At 40.5% G+C, this 18,890-nt stretch overlaps 1 protein-coding gene across 4 annotated transcripts in view; it reads right to left on the bottom strand.

The window, feature by feature from the left end:
* Positions 1–7,618: 7,618 nt before the first annotated feature.
* Positions 7,619–18,890, bottom strand: part of LOC143025507 (dual specificity tyrosine-phosphorylation-regulated kinase 1B-like) — a 103,501-nt gene continuing 92,229 nt past the window's right edge. For all 4 annotated transcript variants that reach the window (XM_076185278.1, XM_076185277.1, XM_076185279.1 and 1 more), the window contains 4 exons: positions 14,241–14,527; positions 11,888–12,034; positions 9,881–10,316; positions 7,619–9,754 (listed from right to left, as the gene is read on the bottom strand). In XM_076185278.1, coding sequence (XP_076041393.1) covers positions 8,967–9,754; positions 9,881–10,316; positions 11,888–12,034; positions 14,241–14,527 — 1,658 coding nt within the window. In that variant the 3' untranslated portion in view covers positions 7,619–8,966. The remainder of the gene's footprint in view (positions 9,755–9,880; positions 10,317–11,887; positions 12,035–14,240; positions 14,528–18,890) is intronic.

The following is an 18,890-nucleotide window of genomic DNA, read 5'->3' as shown; positions in this document are numbered from 1 at the left end:
CTCAGGACACCATTCATCACTCAGACAATACTAACACAGAATAGGCCTGGACACAGATTCAACCTACTCCAGATGCAACCACCACACAGAAGAAAAGAGACTCCCTCATAATACAATGCTCCATGCTTACATTCTCCAGACAACATAATATCTCTTTCCTAAGTGACTCATGATCTCTCCCAGAGGCTGTTACCAGCTACCTAAAGGCCACAGGTCTTCTGCAAGAGAGACCAGATGCAATAGATTGATTGTTACCCCTTCACTCAAGCTACATTTGGGTGACCTTGCTAGAAGCAGTTCCCCAGCTAGGTTAGGTTTAGGGAGACTGTATTTGGGGCACCTTTTCTACCTCTTTCCCCATGTGGGGTGAGCAGAGCAAATCCTGTATAGGGCTGCTCAGTCAAGTAGGCTACTGCTGACATTTGTTGTTTCCTAATCCCATCACTGGGCCAATACTGCCAATACTAAAGGGTTCCAGAGATCACCATCTTCTGCCCCATTGTCATGCACCATTGGTGGATGACTTTTGGTTGTTAGTTGGAATAATATAGCTATTGTTGATGTCAGTCTCAGTCATTACATCACTCTTGACATTGACTCCTAGATGGGAGTCAAACCCAGGGGCACCATGGTGAGGTAGCAGCTGGTTTTCCTTTACTCTGCATCTGAGTCCCACTTCGAGATCTTATCTCCCTATTCCAAGGCAGGAAACAAGGCAGATATGGCTGCAAGAACTCAAAATATAATCAAGTAAATATATTTAGTACTGTGGGTATAGTTATCCCTTCACATAACTTTTACAACACTTATCAATCTATCTAGACATTTACTTACCTCCTGTATGCTATAGCTCACAAACAATCTTTAGGACATGTCATTTTATTATCCATTTACTGCCACAAGCACTCACCTTTCAACCTGCACATACACACTCAACTTGCCATTATCATAATTCCTTGTACACCTCATCACTTCACTTTTGCCCACATTCATTCTGAACTTTCTTCTCTCATACACCTTTACAAATTCAATTTACTAAATTCTTCAGTCTCTCCTCAGGTTTGGCTTCAAGCACAATTTATCTGCAAACAATAACTAGCTCACCTCCTGTGTACCTTCAATCACCAACTGTAAACCTCTGAGTAGCACTCTTGCAATAACCTTCTTTACCCCTCTATCCATATACATAAATAACCATGGCAACACCAGACTACCCTGACCAAGCCCAACATTCACCTTAACCTTCATTTTCTCCATTCCTGACCCTCACACATCTTCTATTCATATAAAACCTTTTGAATACCTTCAATACACTTTTCCCTATTTCATACATTTGCAACACACTCCACAAAGCCTCTCTATTAACTCTGTCAAAGCTTCTCAAAGTCCATGAAATCCCAAAATCATTCTTTTTGTCAAATATTTCTCATCTGTCTTACCATAGACACTTGACCTACACACCCTCTTCCTTTAAACCCACACTGCTCTTCCTCAATTACTCCCTGTTCCCCTCTTAATTTTCTTGGTGAAGGACTTATGAAAGATACCTGCTTGTGGTGGTCCTGCAAGATGGACAGCAGGGTTGACCATTTCTAAAACCCATTAACCATCTCACCTCCATCAGGAGGTCCAACCCTGAGAGGCTGACACTTGGTCTCTGGACTGGATCCAAGACCTCTATCAACTTACCTGTATTTCTTACACCTTTTCACACATGGAAAGCTGAGAACTGCCAATTGCTCCCCTCCTTCTGCTATCAGCCATTAACATAGAAACACTACGCTGGTGGCATAATCAGAAGTATGCTGGCCTCATATATAGGGCAAAGTCGACTGCTTCAGCTGCAGCTACCTCTTGCCATAGGCTCCTCATATTCTTCTTTAACCTCCCTCCTCATCCATTCAAGGAATATAGAGCTGACAAAAAGGTTCTCTTGAGGATATGTAATTTCTTCATCCATTTACAACCACACTCAATTCAATCCTATTTCTTGCACTCACACTTCCTTGCCCAACATGACATTCATCTTGCATGAAATGCCCACTTCACAATATTCCTGGTGTTTTCAAGTTCCTTCCATCCACTTGTGATTTCCACACTCTTTTTGTTAGTCTTTCATCCCTCATTATTTCCACAAGTCCTAGTCATCCCAGTACTCTTTAGTCCACTCTCTCTGCCACTTTTTTCCCACTCCTGCTCTCCACCTCACCTCCACATTTCTCACTGTATCCATCACTGTAAACCTCACCATATTTCTTAAACACTTCATCTCAAACAAGCTTTGGTTCTTCCTTTCTGTCTCCTTCAAATTCCAACTACCTGCTCTATACAAAGTTGTGGGCTTAATTGTTCCTTTACAGTCTTTTCTTCGTGTACATTTAACTTGTTCACTTTTACCTCTTCTTTCTTCACTTAACCCCGACTCTAAGACTATGAAGTACTCATATAGTTGCTGAGATCTACTAGGGAAGCTCTGAGCATAACTACAACAGGTAACTCTCAAATTACCTTCTACCAAATAATGATCTAAACCACTGCCCTCTCCCTTGAATACATTAACATTCAGAATGATTCCACTCCTTTTGGATACTATAGCATAGTCCATTAATGGCTTCATCACCACCCTGCCCACATATACTTGATCACTATCATCATTTCCCTTTCAATATACATCTCTAACATTCCTCCATTACACTTCCTTCCTGCCACCACATATTTCCCTACTACATTATCAGGTGATCTGTTTTAGCATTACAATTCCCCAATACCACTCCACTTATATTTCTCCCAAGATTTCTAACACACTCATTTAAATCAGTCCAAATATATCTCAATAATAGTAGCAATCATACCTTTGATAACCATTTAGCTGGTACAAGAAACAAAAGAACCAGTTACTGAAATCCATTAAGCCATGAAAATAGGAACAAAATTTGAGCACTAAGAAATTCCTTGGGTTTGCCATTTCCCCACTGGCAGCGCTGGGTACCACTGTTAATATGGAAATAAAATGGGACCATTATGAATACTTGCTTGTAGTGGTCCTACAAAATAAACAGTGCAGCTGCCCATTTTCAAAACACATCAGCCACCCTTACCTCCATCAAGAGTTGCAGCTATGAAGAGCTGATACTCAGTCTCTGGACTGGGCTCAAGATTTCTCTCTATTGACTTTAATTGTATTTCTTACATCTTTTCACACATGAAGACCTGTCAACCAGTGACTGCTCCCTTCCCACTTATTTTAGCTGGTGACATAGAAACAGTCCCATAACAATACAACACAGACCACAGGATTTTTTATTTATTTATTTATTATTTTTTTTTTTATTATTATTATTATTATTATTATTATTATTATTATTTTTTTTTTCAGAGATTTGTGGGAAGGCCTGAGGATCATTGCTAGACACTGTGGGACTGCAGGTTTTCCACTATGTGAAACCTGAAGCAACAATTTTTATTATCACACAAAATCTATTCAATCTCTTCTCCCATCTCAGCACCTCAAGAGATGAAAGGTCATCCTGTTTTCTGCTACATTGTCTTAGGTCAAGGTAATGCACCAAGGCACAGCTCTTCCATTACAGGGTCTAACAGCCAGTTGGTTTATCCCCTTTCCTCATCTACCCAAAAATAATTATGATGCATACATACATACATACATATACCAAGGCTTTTTCCCCCTTACAAGGGGGGTAGCCAAAAAGAAAAAGGCACAAAATCAATCCCACCCATTCCACCCCTGAATACACTCCACACCCCTCCACCCTCCCTCTTATCTTAGCACCTCCTGAATGAAGGGTCATCCCTGCACCTTGTCCACTGCCCTGGGTCAGAAGCAGTGTTGCAAGACACAGCACATCCACAGCAAGGCCGCTTCATTTAATCGGCGACCCCCCCTCTCCGTCCCCCCATTGCATAAAATGAGAGGACAGGGAGAAATCCCTTCGGGCTGTGTCAAATTTTGCTCACATACATACATATACCAAGGCTTTTTCCCCCTTACAAGGGAGGTAGCCAAAAAGGAAAAGGCATAAAAAAATTATGATGCAGATGAGAAAATTCTTTTGGGTCATATCATCCCTACATTTTCTATCTTTTGCACACTTCCCTGTTCAACATACATTCATTGTATATCCAAACCCCCCTTCATCTCATCCATTCATTCTTGGTCTTGCACTCTAGTTAAATCCATCCACTTATTTCCACTTTTACTTTTCTCTTTTAAATTCTTTCCATGTGCTCAAAGTACCTCAGCATTCTAAATTCCATCCTATATGACAGCTCAATTCCAACCCCCATTCTCTTCCTCACCTTCACATTTATCACTATCCATTCTTATAAGACCTATCCATATTTCTCATATACTATCTAAAAACATTTTATCTCTCCACCTTCACATGCTAAGTCTCTTCTCTATACAGCACCTACAGTCACTTTTTACTACCATCCTTTTCTTTAAATTAAATCTCAAATATCCATTTCTCTTGTCACTTTTTATTCTACCCTGACATCCTTTGGTCTATCTTTCTATACACCAAGGGGCTCTTCCCCCTTAAAAAGGAGGTAGCCAGCTAAGGCATGCACCCACCCCCAACCCATTCCACTCCCATTTGTTTCCCTCTCATTTTAGCTCCTTGTGAATAATGTGTCATCCCTGACCCTGCTTACTGCCCAGGTTTTAAGTAATGCTTCATTTACCTTCTGTATATATTTATATACTAAGATCTTTTTTCCCCCTTACAAAGGGCAAGTACCCACTTCCACTTGTTTCACTCCCATCCACTTCTGCTTTATTTACAGTGACCTTAAGTGCTTAAAACTATCTACTTCCTCTAACCTCTCTCCTTTAAGACTTACCTCCAACTTATCACTACCCTTGTACATCTTATCGCCTTGCTTTTACCCTCATATCTTCCCAAACTCGATCACTAACTACCTTAGAACCTCCTCTGACTCCATCACAACTAGTGTCATCAGCAGAACACTGGCTCTCCTCTCTCTAATCATCTCCAACACCCTTGCATTTACTTCCTGTATCATCCCATCCATGTATACATTGAACAGCCATGGTGATATAGCAGCCCTGATGCAACCCCACCTTCACCTCAAACCATTCACTCTCACCATTCCCATTACTAACACAAGCTCTACTATTCATGTAACAGTTTTTGACTGTCTTTAACAGCTTTCCCCCAATCTCATAAATCTGCAACATCTCCCACAGTACCTTCCTGTTTGTCCTGTCATAAGCTTTCTCTAAATCCATACATTCATACATATACCAAGGGCCTTTTCTCCTTTACAAGGGAGGTAGCCAAAGTCACAGACATAAATCTACTCCCACCCATTTCATCACAACATACTCCACTCCCATTCACCACCCCTCTCACCCTCTTTTCTTGGCTCCTCCTGGATGACGGGTCACCCCTGTATCTTGTCTACTGCCCTGGGTCAGAAGCAATGCAGCATGATGCAGCACATCCACAGCAAGACTGCTTCATTTAATCAACAACCCTGACTCTCCATCTCCTCATGCAGAAAAAGAGAAGATGGGGAGAAATCATTTCAGGCTGCATCTAAATATCATTCACACATACCTAAGCCCTAATCCCAAATCCATAAAGGCCCTAAAACCAATCGTTACTATTTAGCAAAAACTTCTCACAAATCTGCCTTACCACAAAAAATTTATCCACTTGCCCTCTACCTTTCCTAAATTCACACTGCTCCTCACCAATTATTCTCTCTGTTCCTCTCAATCAACACCCTCCCACATGCCTTTCCAACTATGCTCAATAAACTGATCCCTCTAAAATTAAATCATGTCCCATTTTAATTTGTAAAGTGGAGCTATGCATGCACTCCTTCAGTCCTCTTGCACATTCCCCTTTCTCAGACACACATTGACTTCACTGGCCAGCCCAATATAACCATACCTCTCTTTTCCACACTCCACATAACACCCATCTGACCTAGGTGCCTTTCCAGCTTTCATCATTATCAATGTTCCTTGTACCATATCTTTCCTATTTCCCTGTTATTTTCCTCTTCTATCACTCATTTTCTTAGCTCCTCCTACTGTCATAATCAATCTCTCCCTAACCTCTTCCATATTCAACAACTCTCTAAAATACTCTATCCATTTTCCCCTTACTGCCTTTAATTCCATTAACATCTTTCCATCTATACCTTTTACTATCTAACTAATCCCCATCCTTCACTTTCTTCCAAAACATCTTTTTCTATCAATATAACATGGGCCTATTCAATGTTATAAGGGAGGTAGCCAGCCAAGGCATGCACCCCCCACCCCAATCGCATTTCCATTTGTTTCCCTCTCAAATGGGTGGTGGATGGGAATTAAATTGCGGGTGGGTGCATGTCTTGGCTGGCTACCTCCCTTTGTAAGAGGAAGAGACCCTTGGTATACAAATAGAAAATTTTATTTTGGAAAGTATTGAAAAGTGAGGGGGGTTATGTCAGGTAGAGACAAAAAGGTAAAAAGTGCAGCTGGTCTGAAGTTAATGGTAATAAAGGCAGTAAGGAGAAGATGGGTAGACTACTTAAGAGAGTTGTTGAATGTGGAGGAGGTTAGAGAGGGATTGGTTGTGGCAGTGGAAGAAGCTAAGAAAATGATAGTGATGGGAGAAGAAAATAAGAGGAAAAGATGAGGTACATGGATCATTGAAAATAATAAAAGCTCAAACTGTGGGAGGGTCCAATGACCATTGCCATAATGAAACATGAGAAATTATTTTTTCAATCCACAAGGAGCGACACTGCTTCTGACCCAGGGCAGTGGACAGGATGCAGGGATGACCCGTTCTCCAGGAGGTGCCAAGATGAGAGGGAGGGGAGTGGAATATGTAGGGGATGGAATGGGTGGTTTCTATGCCTTTTTCTTTTTGGCTAACCCCCCCCCATGAGAGGGAAATATTATTGGTGGATAAAAGCTGAATTGGTGAGAATGGGTGCATGCTTTTGACTTGGCTATCTTCCTTGGAAGAAGAGGCCCTCTTGAATCTTGAGGCAAAAATGATTATTACACAAATAAAATCTATTCATCCATTTCTTCCATCTCAACATCTCAATTGATGAAAGGTCACCCAGTCTTCTGCCACACTGTCTTAGATCAAAGCTAAAGCACCAAGGCACAGCTCTTCCACTACATCCACAACCACCTGGGTTGGATGAGCAGTCATGTGGAGTGCCTGAAAAAGCTATTCTTTTTACAAAATTCTGTCATATTCATTTCTCATTTCCCATCTGCTCCACTCTTTGCCTCCTTTACCTTACATTTAGCTTAATCTTTCCCATCCTCTGTGTTCCACATCATCTTTGCACATTGTCACTTCCTTCTTGAAGCAAGCTCATTCCTTCTTCTACTCTACCTCCCCATCACCACCTCCCACACTTATCTTCTGTTATTCCTTCTTTTTCTTCTCATTTAATTTGTTTACTCTAAGCACCTCTACCTTCCACCTTTTTTTTCTTCCTCCACTTTGGTATCTTTTGCAAATTGTTTGTTATATGTTTGTAAGTCAAGAAAGCTGCACAATATGATAAATCTTCAAGTATCAGGGGATCCAACATGCTAAAAAAAATCTTGTAAAATGCAATGCCAGTTTATTATAAACTATGTGAAGTATCTCTGCATTAAATTGACAAGTTAGCACTGCTACCTCTGTTAGATCAGTCTATAATGGTGGGATCAACATTTCCCTCCTTGCTTTGATGCAGGACCAAATATTTATGAATAATTTAATTTTGTCACTCCTTATCACAACAAAAGTTGGACTATGAATTTGAGACATGCAACAAGCAAAGGGTTAGAGTACGAGGGCTAATGACAAAACTGATCTCCTTTTATAAGATCGAATATGCCAATATTTCTCTTTCCACTGTCTTAAACTAATACCAACAATCAATCAAGGTTCTTCAGTGGACTGCCCTAATCCTTGAGAAAGAAAACACAAAATAGGAAGCTAAAAAATAGTAAATACAAATGATTTACTGGTCAAATGGGGGGCACCTAAAAATTGATAAAAACAAAAACTGAGGAGAAGGCAAGGATGAAAGACAAAGAGAAAAAGAGAGAAAGAGAAGAAAACGAGAGGCAAGAGAGCGACATAAGACAGTGAGAGAGAAAGGAGAGGGAGGGAGAGAGAGAAGATAGAAACAAGAGAGAGAGAGAGAGAGAGAGAGAGAGTTAAATTATAAAAAGGTGTCTTCCCCCAGTTTGCTGCAAATACACAGGATTCCATCTTGTATATAAAAGAAGAAATAATAAGAGAAGAGTAAGGTCTTTGGTATCGAGGCTGTTGGGTGTTTGGATTCCACACAGATGGCACTTTGTCAATGCCATACAGTCTCGGAGTCTGGACGGGCCAGCGACTGCAGCCACATGACGAAGTGCCGTCTTGACAGTGATGATGGGCTGCACTACAAAACAATGGGCAGGACAGAACAACGTAAAAAATAGTTGCAGGTGTGTGTTGGGTTGTTGATCGAAGTTGTAGCTGTAGGGGATACTGGGTGTACTCAACTGTACGTCCTGAGATGATGGGTAGCAGCCCAAACGCCGGACGTGTAGTGTCGCATCACAACCACAACCTGCTCCTCCATCCATCCAACGCTAATAAATAACCTCAAAGAGCGGCAGGTTGATTCTGCGGCCTCACATGCGGCATTTGGCGTCGGGAGATGAAAGGGGGACAACGGGCATCCCATACTGCCTGGGTTTCTCCATGTTGCCAACGTGGACAGTATGACCAGTGGATATGGGGCAACCACAGGCTCACATCACACAAACACACATTATCGTACACAGGAGCATGCAGGGCCAGTAGCAGCAGCAGCAGCAGCAATGGTAGCAGCAGCAGCAGCTTGTAAATACTGTCCTTGGCCTCAACTCTCCTTTACACTAAACTGTTGAGCAGCTTGCTAGTGGAGCCCAGCCGTTAATGACTGGCTAATGGACTTTGCTGCACAAATGCCATTGGGCTGTCCTCACCACCTCCACCACCACTTCCACCTCCACTATTTCCTCCACTTCCCCCTCCACCACCACCACCATTACCACCACCACCACCACTACCACCACCACTAGCACTACTGCCACCACCACCTCCTCCTCCTCCACCTCCAAGAGCACTAGCACTGGCACTTTGTCTCTGCCCATGCCTGGACACCCCAGCACCCTGATCACCATGCAAGCCCTGGCTTCCTGGAACAGGAGCTGCTGCTGCCCCTGGTGGCCTCCCCCCCTCAAACTGGAGGCTGGGTGCTCCCTGCACACTGGGCACTGTAGCCAGGGGTGATGGGTAATTGTATCCCACCATAGGCCCTCCACCCCCAACCCCTTGACTGGTAGCTGGGGGATAGGGTGCCAAGGATTGATAGGAAAAGGGTGCAGAGGGTGCAGGAGGTGGGGGCGCCAAGGGAAGGTTGACAGAGCCGGTTTGCGTACAGTCCAGGCCCATGGACAAGTAGTGGTGGGGAGCATATACAGGTTGTAGGCTGGTTCCCCCAACTGCCCCTTGCGCCTGCACCCGACCACCACCATCCAAGGAGCGGTCTATGGGTCTGCATCGATGCGCATGATGGGGATGCACATGGCGTGGGTGCGCAGTATGCGCTGGTGCATGGCTGTGGTGGCTGAATACTTCACAATCCATGCCACCATGAGTGTGGCCAGGGTGCGTATGTTGATGCGATGGGTCCGACCGTGCACGGCCTGATACCACAACTGTAACACAAAACATCATCAAGTCAGGAGAAGAAAAATAAAGCTACATCTTAATTCAGGTATGAACATTGTTATATAGATACAATCATAATCATCAAATGTTCAATAACAAATGCTTTTATTTACCAGGCTGAGTAGTGCTGTGGTTGACAGGTGAGGCTACGCTAGGCTCAATGGCCGGGCTCGTGGAATTGCTGGTATTTGTTGACTCGTCACTGGTGCGCTTGAAGAAGTTGTGCTGCAGCCCATAATAGGGTGTGATTCGTGTCTTGGGGTCATAATCCAGCATCTTCTTAATCAAGTCTTCAAACTTGAGGTAGTCTGACACAGAGTGGCCCTGCTCATTGAGTCTCCTTCCACCTGGCCCTCCACTTTCAACACCAATAATGTCACGCAGCTTCCGGCTCAATGGTGGCTTGTACTTCTTGCCATCTTTGGACTTCTTCAAAATGTAAGATCCATCAGGCAACTTGTCAAAGTAGCGACGTGCCTTCGTGGCCATGTCCAAAATATGCTTGGGTGGCATTCCTAAGACCTCTACAATCTTGTTCATCTGATCCACCTGTGGAAATCATTTATATTAGAGAATTTTAACAGTCATAATCAAAAGAATCTATGTTTCATAAATTAACTTAGTGAATGGTGACAATTTCACTACAAAGAAAACTACATTAATGCCTTTATCTATCTATATATCACGGGGTTTCTTCCTCCTTACTGGGGATGGTACCCAGTCAAGGCAAGCACTCACTTCCACCCATTCATATTTCAATGCCTTTATAAAGAAATAAAAAATGGAACGAAGCATATCACATGTTTGACTATACAGTCTTAATTCACAGCCCATGAGAAAAGTTGCTGTCATATTTTGACAGAAACAAAATCTAGATCTTTATTCAGAACAAAGGTACAGCCAAAGATTACATCAACATATATCTCACCACAGTACCATTTTTCCCCTTCCTCATCCCCTCACCACTCCTGATATCCAGCTTCCCACACTTTAAACTCCAACTCAATTTCCTCTTTCACTTTTGTATTAATGCTAATACATCGATCTTTCTCCTCACAAACATCATACTACCAATGTCTTCCCTTTTGCTCTCATCCATTCCACTTCCATACACATTCAATGACCAAATAACATGGATTCTAGATGGAGTCTTCCTCTCACATCCTCTCATGTCTTGACTCTTCACAGGGGAAAAAATCAATTGATGCAAGTTCCTGAGTCCTTTTACTGTGTCCCAAAATCAATCCATGCAAGTTCCCGAGTCCCTTTACTGTGTCTCATTTAGTTGTCTTCACTGATATGTATGGGAATATGGAGGCAGAATTCTCCTCCCCACATATCACAGGAGGAGAATAAGGTACATACATACATACATATACCAAGGCTTTTTCCCCCTTACAAGGGAGGTAGCCAAAAAGGGAAAGGCATAAAAACACTCCCACCCATTTCATCCCTACATACACTCCACACCCCTCCCACCCTCCCTCTCATCTGCCACCAAGTTTCCCACTTGGATCGTAAGAGGCGAGAAAAAAGGGACGGGGAGAGGGACTAGGCATCCTTTTCCCTGTAGCCCCACGGGGCACACATCCTAAAGAGAAAAGGAGAATAAGGTAAAAAATAAATAGCCTGTGGGGACAACCATTTGGTATAAACTTTCAGTTTTACCAAAATTTTCCTCCTTCCAATAATTTCATTATATTGAGTTCCCTGTGAAATACAATTAGAAAGAGAGAGGAAGGAGGGAGGGAGGGAGAGAGAGAGAGGAGAGAGGAAAGAGGAAGGAGGAGGGGAGAGAGAGAGAGAGAGAGAGAGAGAGAGAGAGAGAGAGAGAGAGAGAGAGAGAGAGAGAGAGAGAGAGAGAGAGGAAGAAAGGAGAGAGAGAGGAAGGAAGGACAGAGAGAGTGAGGAAGGACAGAGAGAGATAGGAAGGAAGGAGAGAGAGGAAGGAAGGGGAGAGAGAGAGAGAGAGGAAGGAGAAAGAGAGAGGATAGAGAGAGAGGATAGAGAGAGAGGGAGGGAGGGAGAGCGGGAGACAGAGACTGACTGATTAATTGACTGAATTACACTGTATATACATATTTCTTTTTCTTGTTTGGATAAACCTTTTGAATTCTTACCTCATTGCCCCCTGAAAATAGTGGTTCTCCAGTATGCATCTCCACCAGTATGCAACCCAAGCTCCACATATCAATAGCCATGTTGTAAGGTATTCCCAGCAGCACTTCCGGGGAACGGTAAAACCGTGATTGTATATACTGGTAAATCTGTTTGGGAGAGTAATAAAATTACCAAACATGATGTGAAAAGTTATATAGTAAAACCTTGGTATTTGTGAGTTGGGCATTTGTGGTTTTGGATTTTTTTCACCCAGATAAAAAATGACTGTCAACATGCTCATGGGGTCCCATCTCTTTGCCTTATATTTGTTTATATTGTTGGCTTAGACTTTTGGGGACTCATGGATTTGGAGATAAGGAAAAATCCCTTTGGGCTGCTCATTTTCTCTATTTTCTGCATGAGGGAACAAGGAGTGATGCCATGTAAATGAAACAGTTGGCCCTGCTGTGGATGTGATGTGTCTGGCTGTATTGCTTCTGACTGTACCTAGGGATGAACATAAAGAGAAGACTTTACAAAGGTGTGATCATGTTCACAATGCTGTATGGGGGCAAAGACTTAGAATTTAAGGGAGGCAGAAAGGAGGGCCTCAAAGGTGTTTGAGATGAAAAGTTTAAGAAGTATGTTGGTAAGAAGTATGTTGGAGGTTACAAGGATGGATAGAGCAAAAAATTGGGAGATGAGGCAGAACGTGTGGAAAAAAATTGGTAAATATGGTCGATTAAAGAATAATGGGATGGTTTGGGCATATTGAAAAAAAAAAAAGTACAAATGACCTTAACCTTTTGGGATTTCTCCACGTCTTCTCTTTTTTCTGCATGAGGGGAGAGAGGGGGGGAGTTGCCTAATAAGTGAAGCAGCCTTGCTGTGGATGTGCTGTGTCTTGCTACATTGCTTTTGACCCGAGGGAGTGGTCAGAATACAGGGATGACCCTTCATCCATAAGGAGCTAAGATGTGAGGGAGGAAAGGGTGCTGGATGGGAGTGAAATGGGTATGAGTGGGTACTTGCCATTTAATTTGGTTACTTCCCTTGTAAGGGAAAAGAGCACTTGGTATACTCATAGATACTGAAGTACAAAAGACTAGCAAAAAGAATGTGGAAGGTAGAGATGGATTGGGAACTTAACGGGAAGAACAAGGATGAATAAGATGGATGGGGTAAAGGGGGCCTTGGGTAAAAGGGGAATGACTCTCCTGAAGGGAAGGGAAAGGGCAAGAGATAGGTGCGAGTAGAGAGTGGTTGCAAATGGATTATTAATTGATGTAGCCCAAAGGAATTTTTTCTTATTTGCTCTGTAAAATCTGCATGTAATGCAGCAGTATGAGTTAATCAACTTTGGCTGTTGGACCCTACTGTGGAGGTGCTGTCTTGTTACACTGTTTCTGACTTGAGCAGTGGTTTGGGGACAGTTTCATCCACAAAGAGCTAAAATGAAAGGGACAACAAATGGATGTGGATTGGTGAAGGGTGCCTTGGCTAGGACATTCCATTCCTAATACGGGGTAAAGGGCCTTCTGGTTTACATATGTATATGTACTTTAGTTTGATCTATATACCAAAATGCTTCTTCCTCCTTGTCTGGGAGGTAGCCATGGCATACACCCACCCTGCACCTATTTGTTTTTTCTTTATCTTACCTTCTTGTGGATGAAGGGTCTAAGTCAGAGGCAATGCAGCAAGACAACACATATTCACAACAAGGGATAACAGCCTAAGCTGGTTAACCCCCACTGCTTCATTTATATGGTGAACTCCTCTCCTCATTTTTAAAAAGAAAGTTAGGAGCATACACCAGATGGTGCACAAGTGTGGCTGAAGCCATCACCTTTGCCCTATGTGCTTTGACTTTTGAGATGGGTAACAGTCCCTCCAAGTAATTGAAAAGAAATGTGGGTTTTGAACCCACAACTAAACAAATGCCAGACCAGCACACTTCCAACTGCGCCACCAGTGCATAGTCACATGTATGTACATCAACTTATCAAATACCACATTTATCTTTGTATCTTCAGGAAATAAACTTATACTACTGGGCCTGAGGAGGGCTCTAGGGAATTATTTGTGGGTTTTACAAGCTGGTAGGGGATTATGTGTCCAAACCCCTGCAAATATCAAGAGGTGATTGGATTAAACTACAAAAGCTAGATTCAAATATTACTCTAAAATTTTCATCAACCTATGATCAAGATCAGCTGAGACTAACTTAAAAAATACACTACATATAACCTGACTTTTTTATGTTCAAAATCACACATAATCCTATGATCAAGACTGGATATAACCATCTTCAAACTTATAAAATATAACAGTTCAGTTTTGAGTTCAAAATCAGACAAAAACTTATCTCACCCGTTGTCCCATCTGACAAGAGCTGCCAAAATCAACAATCTTTATAGCTGATCTCTTGGGGTTACATAGCAGAATGTTTTCTGGCTTAAGGTCACAGTGGATGATCTGAAGCTCTGGTGTAGAGAGGAAGAGAAGCGCAGTGCAAAGCTGCTGTGCAAACTTTCGCGTCAGGTTCAAAGAGACGCCCCGGAAGTTGGTGTTGCGTAAGAGGTCATACAGGTTGTAGGACAGCAGCTCAAATACGAGGCACAGGTGGTTACGCCACATAAAGTGACGTTTCAACCTCACTGAAATAATCAAACCAGTACTTCTTTAGTAGAGAAAAAGAAAGAAAAAATCTTAATACCATTATATCAACAATAATCTAACTTAATCAAACAATTCCATCCCTTTGAAATTACCTTATTTGGGGATATTTAGTAATTAAAATTGTTAGTGTAACAAAAGAAAACTGACAAAAACCAATCAATCAAAAGCAAATTTATAGGAGGCATTAGTATGTCAATCCAGCAGAGAAGAAATGAAATTAGGAACACTGTGAAAAAGTTAAAACAAATCCCATGTTGGGGATACTGTAAAATTGTGCAGTGATGGCATTTCACATAATGGTATGGAACAAAGAAAGTACAAGTTAGTAAAAAGTTTATGTCAGAACTATAGTACAATACTATGAAGAAAACCACTCTGAAGCCCTCGAAACATTTGTTGGTCAGACACTTACGTGAGAAGCAAAACAATGACTTGTGCACTCCTCATTGATTCATCAGTATAAAAGATTTTATACATATAATGACAATAATAACTCTTATACTTAAACTATATTGCCATAAACATTAGCAAATGAAGGGAGGAAACATTTGAAATAAAATAGCACTGGATAAGAGAAATGTGATGAAGTCCATTTATGTGAATATATATTGAACATAATTCAAATACTTGTAGGAAATAAAACTACATTTGCACACACAAAATAAATGATTCACCAAATGCATTCAAGCATGAGATTCATAAGGAACAAAGAATTACTTCCTTGCTTCTCTATACACCAAAGGAAACCTTATTGTCAACTGAAGGAGCCAGAAACAAAATGATTGCTGGTGAACTATAACATACGAGGTGTGTGTGTGTGTATTTACCTAGTAGTATTATACAGGAAGGGGAGCCATGCTCTCAGCATCTAATTTGTTCTTTAATTCTTGTATGGTTTTTGCACACACTATTGTTTCATCCAATTTGTTCCAGACATCCACCACTCTGTGTGGAAAACTATATATTTTTTTCAGATCTCTTCTATAACTATCCTTTTTGAGTTTCTTTTCATGTCCTCCTCTTTTTCTTTTACCCCACTTTAATAAGTCTTCTCTGTCAAGGATTTCCATACCTTTCATGATTCTGTAAATGACCAGTAGATCTACTCTTTCTCTTCTTTGTTCCAAGGTTGGTAGTTCCTATTTGGACAATCTTTGTTCGTATATCAATTTTAAAAGTGTTGGTGCCATCTTTGTCATTGCTCTTTGGATTCTTTCTAATTTCTTTATATTCTTTTTTGTGCTGGGTGTCTAGTGTTGCAGTATACTCCAATCTTAGTCTTATCATTGTGACTAATATTTTTTTACCATTACTTTATTGAAGCAATTAAAAGCCACCTTTATTGATCTTAGTAAATTGTAGGTTTCTCCGACTATTTTGTTTATATGCTTATCTGGAGACATACATACATACATATACCAAGGCTTTTTCCCCCTCACAAGGGAGGTAGCCAAAAAGGAAAAGGCATAAAATCATTCCCACCCATTCCATCCCTGAATACACTCCACACCACTCCACCCTCCCTCTCATCTTAGCACCTCCTGGATGACAGGTCATCCTTGCACATTGTCCACTAGAGACATTTTTTTGTTAATACTTACTCCTAGGTCCTTTTTGGAGCCTTTTTTTTTTTTTTTTTTCAATTTTATATTGTTCAGATTTTTTTTTTTCCCCTCCATACTCTGTTATACTACATTTCTTGATGTTGAACTTCACTTCCCACTTTTGGCTCCATTCCCAGACTTTCTCTAGTGATTCAGTCTTTTTCTGTACTTACTTTCTTGTGTGTGTGTATTTACCTAGTTGTATCTTATGGAAAGGAGAGCTATGCTCATGGTGTCCCATCTTCATACCTCATTTTATCTAGCCTGTTTTTAAATTCATGTATCGTTTTTGCACACACCACATTCTCATCTAACTTTTTCCAAACATCTATTATCCTGTTGTGTCTCTACTATCGCATTTTATTAGATCCTCTCTCTCTTCTTTACTCTGTCTGTAGCTCATGTTTTGCAGTCTCTCCTCATTTGATAGTTCTGAGAGCATTGGTGCCAATTTCGTAATTGCTCTTTGTATTCTTTCAAGTTTTGTTGAGTATTTTTTTTTTGCACTTGGTGACTATGTCGTCGCTGTGTACTCCAATCTTGGTCTTATCAAAGTGACTAATATTTTCTTTGCCATTTCTTTGTCCAGGTATGTAAATGCCACTTTGATTGTTCATATTCAATTATAAGTTTCTCAAAAAATTTTGTTTATATGTTTCTCAGGGGACATATTATTCATAATAATGACCCCCAGGTCTTTCTCATTTTCCACTTCTTTAATTTCTTCCTCTTCCAATTTATATGATCCCACTATTCCTTTTTTCTTTTTTTGCTTCTTCCAAGTTCCATTATATTATACTTCTTAATATTGAATTCCATCTCCCACTTCCTATTCCATTCCCATACTTTATTGAGATCACCCTGCAGCGACTCACAATCTTCTACAGTGTTCACTTTTTTCAACAGTTTTGCATCATCCACAAAGAAGCTCATATAACTTTCAATTCCTATATCCATATCATTATATATATAGCAAACATTATTGGGGCCAGAACTGTTCCTTGTGGAATTCCACTAATCACCTCATCCCAATTGGAATGTTTGCCTCTTATCCACTCTCATTTTTCTTTCATGCAAAAAGTCTTCCATCCACCTAAGCAGTTTGCCCCGTATTCCTCCTGCAGTTTCTAATTTCTTTAGCAATTTCTTATGTGGCACCTTATCAAAAGCTTTTTTTTAGGTCTAGCAATGCACAATCAGCCCATCTTGTATTACATCTATTAGTCTTGAATATAAACACATCAAGTTTGATGATTGGAAAGGACATGAAACCAGATAAGCATATAAACAAGATGTTTGGAGAAACCTACAACTTATTGAGAGCAATCAAAGTGGCATTTACCTATATGGACGAAGAAATGATAAGGTAAATACTTACTACACTAATAAGACCAAAACTCGAGTACGCAGCATCACTTTGGACACCCAGTACCAAAAAGAATATTAAGAAACTAGAAAGATTACAAAGAGCGACAACAAAACTAGCACCGACACTCGCCGAACTAACATATGAGCAAAGACTATCCAAATTGAACCTACCAACTCTGGAACAAAGAGAAAGAGGAGATTTGCTATCTACAGAATAATGAAAGGAATGGAAGTTTTAGACAGGAACGACCTATTAATGTGGGACAACGGTAAAACAAGACACGGAAAAAAATTGAAAAAGGATAGTTATAGAAAAAACTTGAAAAGGAACAGTTTCCCACAGAGCGATAAATACATTGAACAAATTAGACAACAAAACAGTATGTGCTAACACTATACAAGATTTTTAAGATAAATCTTGATGCGGAGAGATACAAAGACGGGTCACCACGAGCATAGCTCCCCTCCCGTATATTACAACTAGGTAGGTAAATACATGATCTTCCTTGTATAAATCCAAACTGCCTTAGATTTAGTACATTGTTTTTTTTTCCAAATGCCTTACCCATCTAATTTTGACCATTCTTACACAAATTTTTGCTACCGTACTTGTAAGAGAGACCAGTCTATAGTTAGTAGGGTTTTCTTTGTTTCCCCCCTTATATATTGGTACTATATTTGCTCTTTTCCAATCTTCTGGAACTTCTACTTCCTTGAATCAACTGCTTATTAGACTAAATATTTTGTCTGTTAGTTCATCCATGCATTCTCTCAAAATCCAGTTTGCCATTTCATCTGGACCAAGCGATTTTCTGACATCAAGGTTACTCAAGTGGTTCATTATTTCATTCTTTGTTACTTCTATCTCTTTCATTGGGGTGACTTTCTCCTACCACTCAACATCTCTCAGTTGTATGGTCTCCCTCATAAACATTGATTTAAAATGCTTGTACATAATTTCTGCCATTTCTATTTCCTCTGTGTATTCTATTCCTCCTAGTAGTTTCACTAATTCTTGTTTGCTTTTCAGTTTGTTGTTTACAAATCTATAGAATAGTTTTGGTTGATCTTTACATTTTTCTATGACATCCTTTTTCAATTTTCTTTTTTCTTCTCTGCACACTTGAACATATTCATTTCTATAACAAGTATATATTCCATTTTTTGTTTTTTTTTGTCTTTCCTCCATTTTATCCTTTTATATTTTAACTCTCTACATCTTTTGTTGTACCAACATTTTACGCATCTTTTTTTTTTTTGTCTTGGTACTTTTCCACTACTTCCTTATAAATTTTTGTATAAAAAAAAAAAAAAAAAAAAAAAAAAAAAAAAAAAATCTCTTCTATTGTTGTTTCCTCTTTGTATATCT

This window comes from Oratosquilla oratoria, chromosome 5, assembly GCF_046742065.1.
Source record: "Oratosquilla oratoria isolate Oo_2021 chromosome 5, ASM4674206v1, whole genome shotgun sequence".
Classification (NCBI taxonomy): Eukaryota; Metazoa; Arthropoda; class Malacostraca; order Stomatopoda; family Squillidae; genus Oratosquilla; species Oratosquilla oratoria.
This window is presented reverse-complemented; position numbering and strand designations above follow the sequence as displayed.